At 51.8% G+C, this 16741-nt stretch overlaps 1 protein-coding gene and 1 long non-coding RNA gene across 6 annotated transcripts in view; one reads left to right on the top strand and one right to left on the bottom strand.

Annotated features, from left to right (window-relative positions):
• DHX32 (DEAH-box helicase 32 (putative)) overlaps positions 1–16741 on the bottom strand; it is a 53019-nt gene that overhangs the window by 620 nt on the left and 35658 nt on the right. For all 5 annotated transcript variants that reach the window (XM_060641218.3, XM_060641220.3, XM_060641221.3 and 2 more), the window contains 7 exons: positions 16031–16276; positions 14623–14722; positions 14377–14535; positions 5326–5517; positions 4496–4645; positions 2804–2991; positions 789–970 (listed from right to left, as the gene is read on the bottom strand). In XM_060641218.3, the coding sequence (XP_060497201.1) occupies positions 789–970; positions 2804–2991; positions 4496–4645; positions 5326–5517; positions 14377–14535; positions 14623–14722; positions 16031–16276 (1217 nt within the window). The remainder of the gene's footprint in view (positions 1–788; positions 971–2803; positions 2992–4495; positions 4646–5325; positions 5518–14376; positions 14536–14622; positions 14723–16030; positions 16277–16741) is intronic.
• On the top strand, positions 4222–6221 carry LOC144613208 (uncharacterized). The gene is made up of 2 exons (XR_013550591.2): positions 4222–4415; positions 4855–6221. It is a non-coding gene; the product is annotated as an uncharacterized LOC144613208 (long non-coding RNA).

Genomic DNA, 16741 nt, shown 5'->3' with positions numbered 1-16741 from the left:
CTAAGGCCCATCGTCACAACACGTCACATCAGCTGTTTGGGGAGCACTCTGGTGAGAAAGAGAGGGAGTATCTTTGCCTCTTCCTCTTATTAACTGATGCCGCTCCGCACCCAGCCACTGGCTACTTTGGGTTCCTGCCTCGACGTCACTGTGTCCGGGTCCAAGTGTACGTTCAGGCGGACCCAGCGTCTGCAGTAGCACCTGGGAGAGGATGCTACTCCTGCTTAAAACTCTCTAGTCGGTTCCTACTGCACTTAGGATAAATTCCAAACTCTCGTGTGGCCCGGAAGCCCTCCACCTCTGGGTACCTGCCCGTCTTCCACCTCCCCCCTTCACCCCTTCCTTCCCCACTCGCTCCAGTCTTGGCTCAGCCGTTCCTCCTCAGGTTTCTGCCTGCAAACGCTACTTCTCTGCAGCTTTTTGTTCCTCTTAAGATACTTTATACTTTGTTTTGTACTTCTACACTGTATTCTTTAACAAAAAAATTTTTTTTAAAGTAATCTCCACACCGAACATGGGGCTCAAACTCATGACCCCGAGATCGAGAGCTGCACACTCCACCACGGAGCCAGCCAGGCGCCCCTCTGCGCTGCATAGTTTATGCTGTGTTCTCAAAGGCAGGAACGTTTAGATAATCATCCACAGAGACCTGCCATTAATAAGTACTCTCCATGGAAATTCAGATTGGTGCCAGCATAAACTTCTACCTGAAAATGTAATAAAAACTAAATTTGTCATTTACTCAAGTAGGAGTTCAAAAGAACCCCTTTTTTGTCCGTTAAACTTACAGTTCGGGAGAGATTTCTGAGGTAATCCTGATGTAGTTGTTCTCTGCTATGCTGAACTTGTGGAAGAGAACCCACTCGGGCATCTTCTTGGTGATGGAGTAACCGGACCGGGGGTGCAGCTGGGCAACCTGCTTGTGGGTCAGCATCAGGTAGTTACCCGATCCGTCCACATCCCGAGCAATCTACAAGGCAAAGGTTTTAAGAACAAAGACTTTGTGTTAATATGGAGATTGACGGACAAAAATGTTTTCTTTTAAAGAGTCCTGACTATTTTGGGGCGCCTGGGTGACTCGGTCGGTTGAGCATCTGACTCTTGGTTTCAGCTCAGGTCATGGTCTCAGGGTTCATGAGTTCAAGTCCCATATTGGCTCTGTGCTGACAGCATGGAGCCTGCTTGGGATTCATTCTCTCTCTCTCTCTCTCTCTCTCTCTGTCTCTGCCTCCCCGCCTTCCTCTTCTCTCCCTCTCTGCCCCTCCTCCACTTACTTTCTCCCCTTCAAAATAAACTTAAAAAAATCTTTATGTAAAAAAATTCCAAAGTCTTTCATATAAAACAGTGAAAACTACAAATCTGCCACCCAAGTTTCCTCTTTTCAGATCTAAAAAATAAGCCAAAACTGTGTTTTGCCCAAAACTTTGAGACAGTGACGATACTAACTTTAGTATGGGCAGGGCAGTAGGTGAAAGACAGCAGTGCTACAAATGTTAAATGTTTGGGTCAAGGAGTAACCTTGCCACGTGACGGGCAATGTACTCAAACGTCAGGTGTTTTGTGCCGGATGTTCTAGCTCATCTGACACAGTAACGCTGATGTAGGGCCTTTTCCCACACAGGTGAGGAAATCCATGTTGAAGTGCCGTGTTTTTTTTTCTTTATGAAGACTAGAGTTTGAGTGGAAATACCCCAGTATTTCTCTTACTATGATGGGAAGAGCATGCTTACACCTGTAACGTGCTGTAATTTAGGGGAGCTACATTCGGCAGCCTTCATTTTGGAAAAGAAAGAAATGAGATGTTATCTTTATTTCTTTGTTGGGTATTAGTATCCCCCGTTAAATATGAACTAATTTGTGGGGCGCCTGGTGGCTCAGTCGGTGAAGGGTCTGACTTTGGCTCAGGTCATGATCTCATGGTTTGTGAGTTCAAGCCCCACGTCGGGCTCTGTGCTAACAGCTCTGTGCCTGGAGCCCGCTTCCCATTCTGTGTCTCCCTCGCTCTCTGCCCCTCCCCCGCTCACGCTCTGTCAAAAAATGAATAAACGTCAAAAATAAAATATGAAATAATTTGCAAACCGGTGAAGTGAGGGACTGTGTCTGATGTTCAGCCAAAAAGTGTTTTAATAACTTCCCCTCTGTAATGAAGAAAGACCTTTTGTCCTTTTGGACGAAGTGAACATATTCTGTCTTGGTCCTTAAGTTCCCTCGAGAAAATGTATATTTAAATATTAAATCTTTAGTAACCTAGAGGCTTCTCGGTTTTATTTTACTTTTTTTTTTTTTAATGTTTATTTGTGAGACAGAGACGCAGCATGAATGGGGGAGGGGCAGAGAGAGAGGGAGACGCAGAATCGGAAACAGGCTCCAGGCTCTGAGCTGGCAGCACAGAGCACGACATGGGGCTCGAACTCAACAGACCGCGAGATCATGACCTGAGCCAAAGTCGGACGCTCAGCCGACTGAGCCATGCAGGTGCCTCTATTTTACTTTTTTAAATAAAATTTTATTTGAGAGAGAGAGCCTACACGCATGTGTGTGGGGGAGGGGCAAAGGGAGGGAGAGAGAATCCCAAGCAGGCTGTGTGCTGTTAGTATAGACCCCAGCGCTGAACCCACGAATGGTGAGATCACGACCTCCAACTCAAGACCAGTATGCTTAACTGACTGAGCCACCCAGGTGCCCTGGTTTTCGGTTTTAAAGTTAACGTCAATCAAAGAATCATCCTAAGTGAGAGATTCCTAACAGAATCATGGGAGATTTGGTAAAGACCCACCCCGAAGACGGCCCTCCCCGTTCTCACCTGCATGAAGTAGCCGGACAGAAGAGCTTTCTTTATGTTCAGAGCGTTTTCCTCGGAGCCAAAAGCAGGTTCTGCGCAGGGAAGCTCGATTCGCTTGACAATTTCTAAGAGTTCAGCTCGGATGACGTCCGCCATCCTGAGTGCGCAGCAGTTGAGGAAGTGATCGTGACACCACTTTTCAACACAGTCTGGGAGGGAAAGAGGAGTAAAAGAAATGACTTGCCATAAGCGGTAAGAGCCCAGGCCAGGAACAAGGCATGATCTCTGTGTCCTCTGGACTCCTCCCCTAAAGAGGCGGTCACCTAAGTGACTGGGAGGGAGGCTGCGGTGGTTCCGGGACCCCGGCGAGCTCCACGAACAGCATGCTGCTGGCACTGACCAGCGAGTGGGTCACCCTTCGTCTGCAGCTCTGAAGGGGCGCAGGAGGCTGGCCCCGACTGACACCCGTCTTGCGTACACGGCAAGGACGAACGAGGCCCCAACGTTTGATCCAACTAAGGAGAAAAGCATACGGTAGAAGTCCCCTGAGCCGTGAAACGCTCTCTGCATGTTTATAAGAAAAGGATCACTACTGGGCCGAGCTGGAAATCGTGGGAAGCTCACCTTCCTGCCCTAGCTGCAAATTTGTATTGCAGTTCAGCCACCTGGTTCAGCGTGAAGTTCTTTGGTGCCACCTGCAGTCACTTAGGGTGGATCCGGCGTTCTGCCTTGTGCCCTGGTGGTGCCCCCGGCCTTGGCACAGTGGGCAGAAGAGCCCGGCGGTGCACTCGGGCCCACTCAGCGCGACAGGAGCACGTACTTGGGCAGACGACGGCCACCCACCCCCCCTTGCTCTCAAAAGAGGCCACCAAACTCCCCGTATCTTTTCTGGCTCCACTGACAACTTTTCCTTGTCAGCTGTGAAAAATGAGTCCCCCGCTCTACAGAATTCTGCCATTCAAGCGGCTGTCCTGTCTTCCAGTTCACTTCCCATCCTATCGGAGCAAAGGAGGTATAGGACGCTTCATGGAAAACGAAGGTCCCCTTGCAGGAAGGGAACTCACCGGCTGCCTTCGGGGGCCCAGCCTTCACCACACCGCCCTGGCCTGCCGGCCCCTCGGGCTCCTCTTCCCGTCTTTATTAATGCTGAGCACTGGAGTCGCCCACGTACGTGTTTCCAGTTCCCTTTCCGCTGGGTCCCTCTCCTGGAAACCCACACACTCGTCCTTTCACATCAGGACTTCTGCCTCCGCTTTCACACGCGCCCTTCTGCTCTTTGCACAACTCCCCTCCCTCCTTGACCGACCTGTGGCCTGGTTCTCTTCTCCGGCCTCCTGCGGCACACCTGTCTACTCTTCCTGTTATCTGGAGCGGGGATCTGTTCGGCTTTGTTCTCCATGTCTGTGTTCTCCCTCCGTCTAGTGAGTGTGCGAGTCAGGGAACGCAGCAAGCACAGCTCTGACCCAAGGGCGCTGAGAGATGGCAGTGCCCTTCTCCCCTCCCTGCGCCCTGGAGGACGGGAGCTGTGCTGTGCAAGACTCTGGGTCCCCACGTCATCGTGCCCAGGCACAGCAGCCAGTGCGTTTAGGGACTCGGGCGCCATCCGCTAGGTGACCAGCAGGGCTGGAGAAGGGTGAGTTACCAGCTCGGTTTTATCTGGGGAGGGAAGGGTGGAAATGAGTAGGTTTCTCAGAATCGTAAGCGTTCACTTACGTTCACTGGTGGAATTCAGAGCCGTGTCCTGGTAGGCCTTGTAAATGTTGATGAGGGTAAAGTGATCTCCTTCAGGATGTAAAAATGTCTTCCAACAAGTCAAGGCAGCCTCCTCAGCTCCACGCGGCAGATTAGAAAAGCAATTGGGAGCTTTAAGACACAAGAGGTCACAAGGTCAGCAACCCTGGAGCCGCTTCATGACCTTAGCACAACGCAGAGGGAGGGGCTCGCCACTGTGTGCAGAACAGCTCCTGTCCGATCCCCTGAATAAAGGTTATTCTTGCTTACTTAGAAGTCAAGGGGATGTAGGGTGAGTTCTCATGAACGTGTCTCTCCCTTTTCACGTTTGTTTCCCGCAGGTCTGGTCAGCAGAGTTAACAGCCTGCTGGTATTACCATCAGAGCAGGGGCAACCGAGACGCTTCGAGGGCAGTGGCTAGAACAGGATGGGAACTTTGAGGTCTAACGCGGCACGGCCTATGGCCTGTTCTGCCAGTAGAAGAACGAACTAAAACATATAAACCAAGAAGAATGAAGGTGGTAGGAAATAAAAGAAACACCTAATTCTTTGGAGGAGAACAGTCCCAGCAATGCATTTTTACTTCAATGTCTGATTAAGAAATTCACTGGGGTTTGATTGATTTTTTCATATCAAGATAATCCTTATAACTTTCTACCTTTCAAGTCTAGCAAAATACTTCATTATCACTTCAAAAGGTGAAGTGGATTACTGCCTCCGTTAGGTACTTCATAAAATACTTCAAACGGACCTCGTTTAACTCTGTCCCCGGGACAGCCTCACAACGCGGAAGAACAGCCCTTCAGGGGTACCTGTCACCATGGCGGCGATCGTCAGCATCTCCTCTACGCAGTCGAATTCACAGGACGCTAAGATCGACTTTGAGAGTTGGGGGTCAAGAGGAAACTCCGACATGATGATCCCAAACTCCGAGAGATTCCCGTCGTTGTCCAGCGCCGCCAGGTAGTCCAAGTCTTCCAGAGCCTGCATCAGACTTTCCGGCGCTAGCAAAGAAAAAGGCAGCAGCAGCTTACGTCATCTACAGCCAAGAGGGCGTAACGTACTGGACCTCCCTTCCCGCACCAAACAACCCTACGGGGCAAAATATGTGACACAACCGTTTACGAGACAACGGACGTCAGGCAGTGAAGGACAGTGATTCCTGAGAGGGGGACGCTAATGAAGTGAGCCCCGTGGCTGCCCAGCTTAAGGCCTGGGGAGAGTTTCCCGCCTGCAGTGCCAGCGGGGACCCAGGTGGGGCCTGCCAGACTCCCTGAGTTATAAAGATGGTGCTGAGCGTGTGGGGAGACAAAGGCGGCCGGGGCCTGCAGGTGGGGGAACACCTGACAGCAGAGAGCCATAGACAGGACTCAGAAGATCTCTGAAAGGTCCCCTCGATGCATCGGCAGAGCACGTGTAAGAAACTACATCAGGCCGCAACAAGAACCATCCAGACGATTAGACGGATGGTGCCTGATGCTCACACGGGATCTAGGATACTGTCCACTTCTACCCACTGGGCTGGGAAACCTCACAACTCAGGGGCCCTGGGCAGGAGACACGGAAGGGACAAACTACCCCCCTGGACGTGCACCGCTCCACTCCGCCAAACAAACAAAACCAGGATCTGGAAGGATCATCCTGCAGCCAGGATAAAGGTCAGGCATACTTATAGGAATACAAAATATCCAATACCCAACACAGCAAAGTGCACAATGTCTAGCGTCCGATAAAAAATTATGAGGCATGAAGAACAGGAAGATCCAGTCCCATAATAAAGAGAAAAATTAACCAAATGAAACTGACCCAGGACTCGGATGACAGAAATAGTAGACAAGGAATGTTAAGAGCTATTTGCCAGTGCACAGAAGGACAGAAGGCTGATTTTTCTCTGTATCTATGTTTCCCCTTTAAGTTTATATAACGTCAGTAATGGTGTGTTCATTATATATGCTTAATCTCCACCGAAAAAGATAATCCACCTATTCAAAACAAGGTATTCTTGCCCTTGTAGAATAAGATTATATTAATAAAAAATACACGTGTTTTTCACCTGTCTAGTAGGTGACAAAGCAATAAAAGCCGCAGAAAGAAGCAAATCACACAGTATTAAGCTGCTATCCTGTTCTGTCCCCAAAATGGAAGGATTTTTGAGCACGACTGGATAGCTTTCCTTTGTCTGAACTCCAGCATGTGCCCGCTGAGCAGGAGACAGACCATGGGGACCTGAGAGGCAACTTTAACCTACCGGATCAGGGAGTTCGAGGTAACAGACAGTAAAAATTTCCTTATTTGCTATTCAGACACTGCTAAGCTACTTGTCAGAATTTCAGGCAACTCGCGTGACTCAAAAGCCAGTCCGTCACCAACTCGGATTTGATAACGTCCCCTCTTTCCTAACAAGACACACTGAAAACACCGGGCGACACTACTGTGGGTTGGCAAACAGTTCGCTGCGGCTGCCCATGGTTCAGCGCGTCTCCAGTCCTTTCACTGCAGAGCAGAGCAGGTGACGGGCCTGCTCTCGGCCTGTGCCACCCGGGCCGCAGGCAAAAGCAGTGGCCCCAGCGAACGTGCCCGGACCTGACACAGGTTGGAGCACAGTTTTCATTCCCAGCTGGGAGAAGAGAAGTTGAACTTCCCTGTTGGTATTGAACTCCGTCACTGAGACTGAACACGGAGCACAGCAGGGCTGCCCAGGAGGTCCCCCGCCCTCCCCGGGCCCTGACGCCTCGGTCACGCCTGGGTGCCGCACGGAGCCCTGGCGTGCTCCTCATCCGTTCTTGGGGACCCCCAGGCAAAGAGGAGACCTCGAGAAGACGGTCCCGGGAAGGAAACAGATGGGCTGTTGAAGGAACAAGTCCGAGGGTTCTGTCAGTGAGCCATGAGATGGAGGAACAGCTGACTTGCCGGAGAAGGTACGAGAAGCGGGAAGGGAAACAAGCCTCGCAGATTAAATGCAGCTGGAGGCGTGAGGAGCTCACTTACAGAAAACGGTGTAGGAACAGTTTCTATAAATCAGCGACACTGGTGCGTTGTACGTTACAGGACCTTCAGCAACTGTCCCTGTAAGCATCTGGCTTCATGACCAGGCTCTGTTCCCAAAGGGCACTGCTCGTCCCCGTTTTTATGCCCTGCGGTGGAGGCTGCACACAGGATTACCGGCAGAAATGACTTCTTAATTCTGCTCCCACCCTCACACCAGAAAAAGAGAGGGTGTTCCTGAGGCTTGATCATATTAGAAGCAACAAGTTAATGAATGTAGATTTTACAGGTGAAGGAACTAATAATGAACTGAATAGAATTTGCCGATATTGCATTCCACACTTTAAGACCTGACCCCAGTGTGGCTCCTAAAATTGTCTTAGCTAAAGACCAGGCTTAGAAGAGGCTCTTTATGGCAGTGTCGCTTAAGTGTGATCCATGGGAAATACTGCTAACAGATGTCTCGGGCAGAACAGGGCAAGGAGCCTCTCCCGGTAAGCGGTCCCCAAAGCCAGAGCTGGTCCCTCTCCTCCCACCATACTCCTTACCCTGCTTTCTATCCGGTAAGGATATAGCATCAAAGTTCAATCGGAGTCATTAGAATTCAGAAGGATTTTCGAGACAGGGTGGCCTCCACTGGTAAACGGAAGAGACCCATTTTCAATGCCACACCCACTCCTTTCTGGCAGGAGCCGAAGTCCTCTGTACCCAGCCTTGCTGTGGCCGGGGCTTTTGGGCAACGGCAGTGCCCGCCTGGCACCGTCTGCAGCACGAGGCGGGGGCGGCCCGGCCCCTCCAAGCTGACCTAGCTGTGCGCTCAGACTTCTCACACGCCCCCTCTGCCCCTGACCGTGCCGTGGAAGGAGACCCAGACCAGACAGCCACGGGCACCTCCGTCACTGCCACCCCGGCACAAGCCTAGGGAGCGACCACGAGGGGAAGAAAGGAGCCGAGGCTGCTCTGTTGGCTGTTTGCTGATTGACTTAGTCCCTTATAAGGATGACACTCAACTCATTCACTCGCTTCCTCCTAAGCCACTCATGGCTTCTTGTGCTGCTGGCACTTGCAAGGCCCTGGGGGCAGGTACACACGTGGACGGGCTCAATCGTGGCCTTCAGAACTGGCGGTCTGAGGAGGGACATCGACACAGAACCCAACAATCCCTTTCCAATGTGCTGGGAATGTGGTTTTACCTAGGAGTGTGCCTCCACTCCCAGAGAAGCATGTGAGCTGTACCGTGTGACCGCCTCCTACACTGCCACCAACCTCCACACAGGGCTGACTGGTTCAGGGTGGGCCCCTTCTCAAACAGAGCCGATGACTCTATGGTGGGAGTCTTAGGAGTCTGGACCCAGAGAAACCAGGATTTCCAAGGGCTGACTCGGGACATCCTAAGGCTCAAGGCAGAACACGGCCAACTTTCTGCCATGTGGACTGAAAAGAGAGAGCAAAGGAGAAGAACCGAGAGAGAAGGATATGGTTCACGGGAGCCATGTTGGGCTCTGCGCGGAAGTGTGGAGCCTGCTTGGGGCTCTCTCCCTCCTTCCCTCCCTCTCTCTCTGTCCCTCCCTCTCTCGGCCCCTTCCCTGCTTGCATTGTTTCTCCCTCAAAATAAAAGAAACAAGTAAACGTTTTTTAAAACTGTAGCTTCTGGTCCCAAGTGGTTTTAGGACTGGGACTTGGGCATTGCGTATGCTGCAAAGTCCACAGAAGGAAGAGACTGAGCAATCAGATGGCTCTGGGTTCACACCATAGACTCTCAAGTCAGGACTTTTAGGTTAAGAGTTTGATTCTGAAAATAGGAAGGAAACGCTTCTGCTTCCCTGAGTTTAAAAGGACATGCTCATAAAGCCTGGCATTTGCCTACTTCCTACCCCCTATACACGGCACTTTTGCATAATCTTATTTAAATCTCTTTTCCCCAAGTTCATTTATTTTGAGACAGAGCGAGAGCACACAAATAGGGTGGGGGGGGGGAGAACCCCAAGCAGGCTCCACACCACCAGGGCGGACGCTGATGCAGGGCTCAGACCCGCGAACCGTGAGATCATGACCTCAGCCCAGATCAAGAGTCAGACACTTAACCGACTGAGCCACCCAGGCGCCCCCTCATTTGAACCTCTTTGTAACCCCCTGACACAAGAGGGCAGACACTGTATCCTCATGCTACAGATGAGGAAAAGGTAAGTGACCTGCCAAAGGCAGAGGCCTGAGCGGCCCAGCTCGGCGAAACGAGGATGTGAGCCCAGGCCCCTGCACCTGCAGCACGCCTCCTGGCTCCGCGTCCAAGCTCTGCTGTGACCCACCGCGATTCCTCAGAGGCAGCCTGCTGCTGCCTCCCAATGCCTGTGGTCTGGTATCTGCTTTTCCCACCATGGAAACCGCGTTGTGTGCGCCCGTCCGCAGCTCAGGGCCCACGTGCCTGTCGCAGAGTGGGGGTAGGAGTCATGCAGGTGGTGACAGACATAGTATTTACCGTGTGCCTGTGCGTTTCTTTAAATTTTTTTTAACGCTTATTTTTGAGAGAGACAGAGCAGGGACAGAGCTCATGGGCAGAGAGAGAGGGAGACACAGAATCTAAAGCAGGTTCCGGGCTCTGAGCTGTCAGCACAGAGCCTGATGTGGGGCTTGAACCCACAACCTGTGAAATCATGACCTGAGCCCAAGTCGGACGCTTAACCGACCCACCCAGGTGCCCGTGTGCCCATATTTCTAAGGGCCCCACGCATGGTAACTAATTCATCTTGACAATTCTATGAACCAATTACTCTGATTACACTCCCATTCAGATGAAGAAACAGACCCTGACAAAGTGACATAATGCTGGATGTGACACAGAGAGCCAGGGGGGCGGGACTGGAGCCCTGGCAGTCTGCTCAGGAGCCTGAGCTTTCAGTGTCCCTCTGCCCTGGCTCCCCAGGGACGGCCCGCTCCCATGTCTGGTCCCAGCTTAATCATGCACCCTCGAATGCCCCTTTCACCCTCAAACGCCCTGGCCTGGCTAACAAGTCACTTGCTCACAGGACCTATGAAGAGCCTGATGCGGATCAAGAGCTGAAAATGCTTCCTTCCATTCTGCGCCTTATACAATCTCTCCCGTTCTCAGCTTCGCTTTCTGAAAAATTACTTTGTTGCTTCCAGCATCTTCCAAGATCCTCATTCAGCCAGCCGCCCCTGGGTTGTTCTACTTTATCTGTGCCTCTTTTTCCCATTTCCACCCGGCCACCTGAATACTGCAATAAACTCCGCGTGGCCTCAGACACTCATTCAGAAACCCACGCTGGGCCTTCCTGCCGGAATGGCCAGACCACCTGCTCACCTCTGGGGCTGTCTGGGGGCGGCGGGCAGCGGACGGAAGCGTCTTTGGCGAGGCTGTGAGTGCCACTGTGAGCATGGAGTCTGCAGCCCACACTCCCTCTGTTCTCCTCTCAGTACAGACTGTAATGTGTAAAGACCCTTCTGTGAACCCCAAAGCAAAATATCATGTGTCCAGGGACATAGAGACCTGCACGCGTGCTTCTCCAGTGGGCGCACGAACGGCTCTACCGTGGCGGCCAGAGTTCCAGAAGATCCTGATTTCTTGACGCCTGACTCCTCACCGCAGATCAACCCACTGCAGCATCTTCAATCCCTCTTTCTGCCCACACCGATGCTGGCCTCTGCAGCCCCGACTTTATTCTGTCCCTGCGTTCTCTCCCGTTTTCTTGAGCTCTCATCCTGCACATGATGTCTGGCAAGTCTGTGTGTAGGGGTTCATCTCTCCTAGATCGTTCTGAAGCCAGTGGCCTGGCCACCCCCAAAATGGGTTCTGCCTCCTGATACACAGATGACCTCTGATGTAGCCCAGCGCACCGCAGCTAGTTTGTCTCCAGTTGCTGTGCGGGTGCCATCACCTTCCCGGAGGAGGAGACGTGGTCCGTCGGTCCGACGCCTCCCGGTGCAGACTGCCAGTGATGGCGTCGCTCATGATGGAGGCCAACAGTCAGCACTAGGCAGGAAAAACAACTGGTTCTTTTTTTTCTTTTTTAAGAGATCAGTATCAAGGGAGTTCAGTGAATAGCCTGTAGCCTAGTTATGCCAGATTCATTTTCACATGGCTCATGAACCCTGAAAAGGGTAACACGTTTGCTGCATTTGCGTATTTCAATTAGCAGCTGAATTAATGCAGCAGCTGCAAGCGTCATCTTTATTTCCTTCTAAAACGATGAGTCAGACTTAGTCCACAGTTCTCTTTTCCTCGAACACAGCAGAACACGGGTGTGTGCACGCTGTCAGGAGACAAAAAGGAGCTGCCCCCCTAACCCTCTGTCCCCAGTTCTCAGCTACAGGCAGCGCAGCGGGAGGCTGGCGGGAGGAAGCGGGGTCTGCTGCGGTTTGCCGTCTGCTCTTTGGAATCTTTGACGTTACAAAGCCTGCTTTTCTTCTCCCTTCCTGGCAAGGCCACCAGACACCTACCGTCTGGAACGGGAAGATACCCGGGGACCCGACACGTGGTGACTCTGGGGCCGGAGCGATGAGCGGCACAACTGGAAGAGTGGTTTTCAGAAACGAAGCACGTCTCTGCAGAGCTCGGTCCCCAGAAGCTCTCGGCAGGGCTCACTGTGGCCGACGGGCTCTGACAGAAGCCGAGCCGTCTGAAGCTGAGGTCACCGTGAGAAACCTGAGAAACGGGGGCGCGTGGCCCAGACCCTCGCTTGCTTCCTCAGCAGCCAGAGGAAAAGCCGGGAGAAGGATGGGTGGCCGTTTGACAGCCCCGGGGTGGAGGCTACCGGGATATTGTCCCCCGGCCCCGTCGGACTCCCCACGATTCCCGTGACCCCACACTGTCCAGTAAGGCAAATGCGCCGAGCCGAGGTCGCCACACACACACTACAACCTTACGTCCCCAGAGCTCCTCCTGCCTAGGTCGGTGCACCCAGCAGACACGCATTCCTCGCTTCGGCCGGTGACCCAGGAGCCGGGCCCCAGGAACGCTCTTCTCAGGCAGGGAGGCCGGGAGCCAAGCAAAATCGGCTCACGTCCCCCGAGGCCCGCGGGAAGGTGGCGCCGCGTGGCCGCCACCCAGGTGCGAGCCCATTTTCCCAGGTACATCTCCTCGACGCACATCCTACTCCGGCTTCTTCTCTGTCCTGTCTGCGTCTCGGCTCCTCTGCTGCTCACCCTGGAGAAGGTCTTCCCGCTGCCCTGTGCTCTGACACCTGCATCCTCTAGGCCCTTAGGGAAGCCAGTCTCCCACCCAAGGACAGCCTCTCCGGGGGCTCCGTGCCCCCCCCAGGTCATGGTGGCTTCCAGGGGCCCCGCACATGGTCCTGCAGACTTGGCACAGTGGGCAGATGGGGTAGGGGGGCATGGACACTGCAGAAGAGCTGTCCGCAGTCCTTCTTCTGGAAGGACAGAGAGCTCCCGGGAGGAAATGGCTGCAGAGGAAGTAGATGGATTTCGGAAGGGGCAGCTCGGGTCCCTCTCCCTCCTGGAGATCCCCCTGCTCCTTAGGTGGGAAAGTCTGCGCTGAAAATCTAAGACCCCAAAGGGTTCCCCAGAGTAATTGATTTTTCACGGTGTTTACTGGGAGACTTTTGTTGTAAAACTCTGAAAGGCTCCAGGGAAGGACGCAACACTGGTGCAGAGCAAGGTGCACCTGCCGGGCCCTCAGGGTGAGGAAACTTCTGGCGATGCTCCTGGGGCGCCCTGAGGCGGCAGGTGCCGCTGGTCCCGCCCACGCCGACTTCTTGCACCCTCCGCACAGGGCCGCGCCACTTAGAAGGACAAGCTGTCTCCACTGTCGACTTTGCACCTGTCACCTTTAGAGCACCTTCCTCTTAACCCAGTCCAAATTCTACCAATCATTTTCGGAAATGTTTGAGAAAGAGTTACTCTAAAATAACGTACTTCTCGGGGTGCCTGGGTGGCTCAGTCAGTTGAGCATCCAACTTTGGCTCAGGTCATGATCTCGTGGTTTGTGGGTTCGAGCCCCATGTCAGGCTCTGCGCTGACAGCTCGGAGCCCGGAGCCTGCTTCGGATTCTGTGTCTCCCTCTCTCTCTGCCCCTCCCCTGCTCATGCTCTGTCTCTGTCTCTCAGTAATAAATAAACGTTAAAAAATAATTTTAAATAATGTACTTCTCAAGTGCTTGTAAATCCTACCAGCACTGCTGGGCAAAATGACAGAAAAACAGGAACAGAGAGAAAACATCCCAAACAAAGAAGAAATTCCACTGTTTCCAACTATGCTCTCTGCTTACATGGTCTTTTGTGACTCTCTCGTGTGCATGTGATACAGAACCCGGATCAGTAGGTTGTCATCCACCGCCCCCCCCCCCCCCCCCGCCCCCCACCTGCCACCGTCTGATACACATACTAAAAATTTCAACCACTGGCCTAAAGTGTGAAAAAAATTAAGGACGTTCTTTTTATCAAAGCACAAGTGAACTAAGTTATCAGTGAAGGGCAACCAATCCTTTCAGTCAGGACCCTCCATGGGGGACTCACGTACCCACTCTGTTTTGGTGAGGTCAAGCTGCTGGTCCGAGAACAAAGCAGCGGTTCCCAAGGTAAAGACACCTGGACGCAGGCAGGGGCAGTGGGAAGGGGCTGCCTGTGGAAGAGACCTCTCTCGGGCCGGGACTGGCCACCCCTGCCCAGCTGCCCGGGCTCCAGGGTCCAGATCATTCTCCAGTGTCAGGGCAAGAAGTTCCTACAGGTTTGTCGAAAAATGACTTCAGAGGACATGTGCCTCCAACGGGGACAATGCTTGTACGACCAAATCCCCGCGCGCCTGCCTGTGCCATTGAGTGCCACCTGCTCTCAGGCCCGGGCAGGGGCACACGTCGCCGCCACGTCTCCGCCACGCGCCCCAAAAACACTCGAGCACACAGCTACCTGGTCTGTTGATGAAGTCACAGTGGCCTAAGCCCGCGATGTCTATTCTCTTCACGAACAGCACCATGCTGGTCAGGTTCGCCTCCTGCATCTCGGCTGGCTTGAGCGGCCGCATGTCTTTGGAGGCGAACTCCTCAGAGTACAGACGGAAGAGTTTTCCTGGAAGAAACCAAGGGACGTGGTTACGATGGCTCTCAGTTGCCTGCCTCTGGGAATTTGCGGCCGTGTTCGTGGCCGTGGTGCTACCTGGAGAAGACGAACCGACAATCTGCTTGCGTATCTCCGCTTGGCTTTGGCTGATGGGCTGCGTGACGAGTGAGTTCGCTCTGATTCTAGGGTTGTACACCTGTGAATGGAAAGACAGCATTTTTAGTGTCACAGCGCTCAAGATGTCGCAGGCTCGCCGGACCAGAGGGGACTGCGTGGTCCAGGGCGTTTTGCCCAACTACAGACTCATTTTCTCGGGATGACATTTGTTATTGTTTCGCTTGCCCTGAGAGCGAAACTGCTAGTGGCTTGATAAATGGATTTAGAGACTGTCTGCTTTCAATGTAGGTTCAATAAACACAGGGCCTCTGCACCATCTCCCGAAATGCTGGTGGTGTCGCTTCTCAAAGCACGACCCTGTGAACGATGACGGATCGTCACACGCCACACAGAGGAAAGGATGATCACCCGCCGGTGCTGTGTCTCTTCAAGGTTCCATTCAAGTTGTGATCTCAGCGGTCTGACCTTGACAACATATGCTGAGCCCTCCCAGTGCTAGGGGCTCAGACAAAAACGGCATATGGCACCAAGCGGGATTTTTCCTACGGGTGGTTTGAGGGGGAAAGTGACAGCCCTGGGTTCTCTGAATGGTGGACTAATTCAGTAAGAGCCCAAACTGGTTCCCAGGGAGCCTTCAGAACGGCTGGAATTGCTCTGTCACAGTAACATACTGCGGGGACCCAGTTTCCTAAAGGGGTAAAAGGTACGTAAACCTCTAATGATGCGAAATGGATCAATACCCTGGTACGTTTCTTTTCAAGTTCTTAAATGCTATGATTCCTTAAGTTCCAGTGTCTTTGAGAGCTTGAGATAGCCTACTTCCATTTTCCTAATTTTTTTTTTTACTTAAAGGTAGTTATAAAAGTATTCTTAAAAATTTAGGATAGGATTTCATCCTGTCAACATTAAACCCAAAATCTGATAAAATTAAAGCCAGTGTACTCGAAACCAAATTCTGGTAAATCACCAAGAGAAGATGCTAATTACTTTGAGAAAGGGGGTCCCCCCAAGACACTCAGAGGATGTACGTAGGAAAAGACTGGTTCAGGAGTCGGATCCTTTGCCTTGCTAGCACCTTAGCTAAAGAAAAACCACTGACAAGAAGAGCCATCACCTTTCTGCTTTAGTAGCTGTGTCTTTTCTCAAAACGTTTTCCTCTGGCACCTCAATTAGCGTGGGGATTACCGACAAGCTAACGAAAGGCAGTAGTGGGTAGGCAAGACTGGTCACCGGCCGCGATAATCCTCCTGTGTGCGCATGGGCAACTCAGAGACTCATCAGATCACAGAGTTCATCCTCACTTCCTGCTCGATATGATGGCAGGAACCCAAGAAATGGATTCTCGATGCTCACCAGCAGGCTATTTACGCACGTGACAAGAATTTACCTTTCTCCTTTCCACACCCACGTCGATGACAAATTTGACTGTGTTACTCCAGATCAAAGACTCTCCGGAGCTAGTGGTTAGCACCACTCTCCTCTGATAAACTTGGCATCTTTTTTCTGTTTCCTCATTTGGCTTGAACAATGCACATTTCTCTTCTGGGTACAGAGGAACCACCACCAGCTCCCCTAGATCTGGGTTCAAGTTAGATCCTTCTTGACAGACAACTTCATAGGCCTTTTCAATATCCTAAAGTAAAAAAAATAACATCATCCATGAGAATAAAATATGTTACAACTTCATCACTTTAAAAAAAGATGTCTAAGTTAAATAAAACTACAGGCAAAAGGTACATAATGTATGCAGGGAAAGAAATACCTGTGTTGTTGTCTCTGTGAATCATTACATGAAAAGAAGACCTGACTAGACGAGTACATTTCTTTGGGGAAGTTAAATACAACTTATAAACAATTTCATTGCTTTTCGTCCAAAATGGTCTTCCTCTTGGGAAATGTACTGCCCGTGCCTTTTTATGCATTTATCTTATTTTTCTAGATTGATGCAATTTCTCATATCCATTAACAATGACAGGTAAACAGAAGCTATCCTCATATTGATGGTGACGCATCACTGTGCTTTAATGGTGGAACAACTAAGAATTCTAAAACAATCTCTGGGTCTGTAATAAAAGCATATACACACCCATTCTGTAAC

Source organism: Panthera onca, chromosome D2 (genome assembly GCF_046562875.1).
Source record: "Panthera onca isolate mPanOnc1 chromosome D2, mPanOnc1 haplotype 2, whole genome shotgun sequence".
Lineage (NCBI taxonomy): Eukaryota > Metazoa > Chordata > Mammalia > Carnivora > Felidae > Panthera > Panthera onca.
This window is presented reverse-complemented; position numbering and strand designations above follow the sequence as displayed.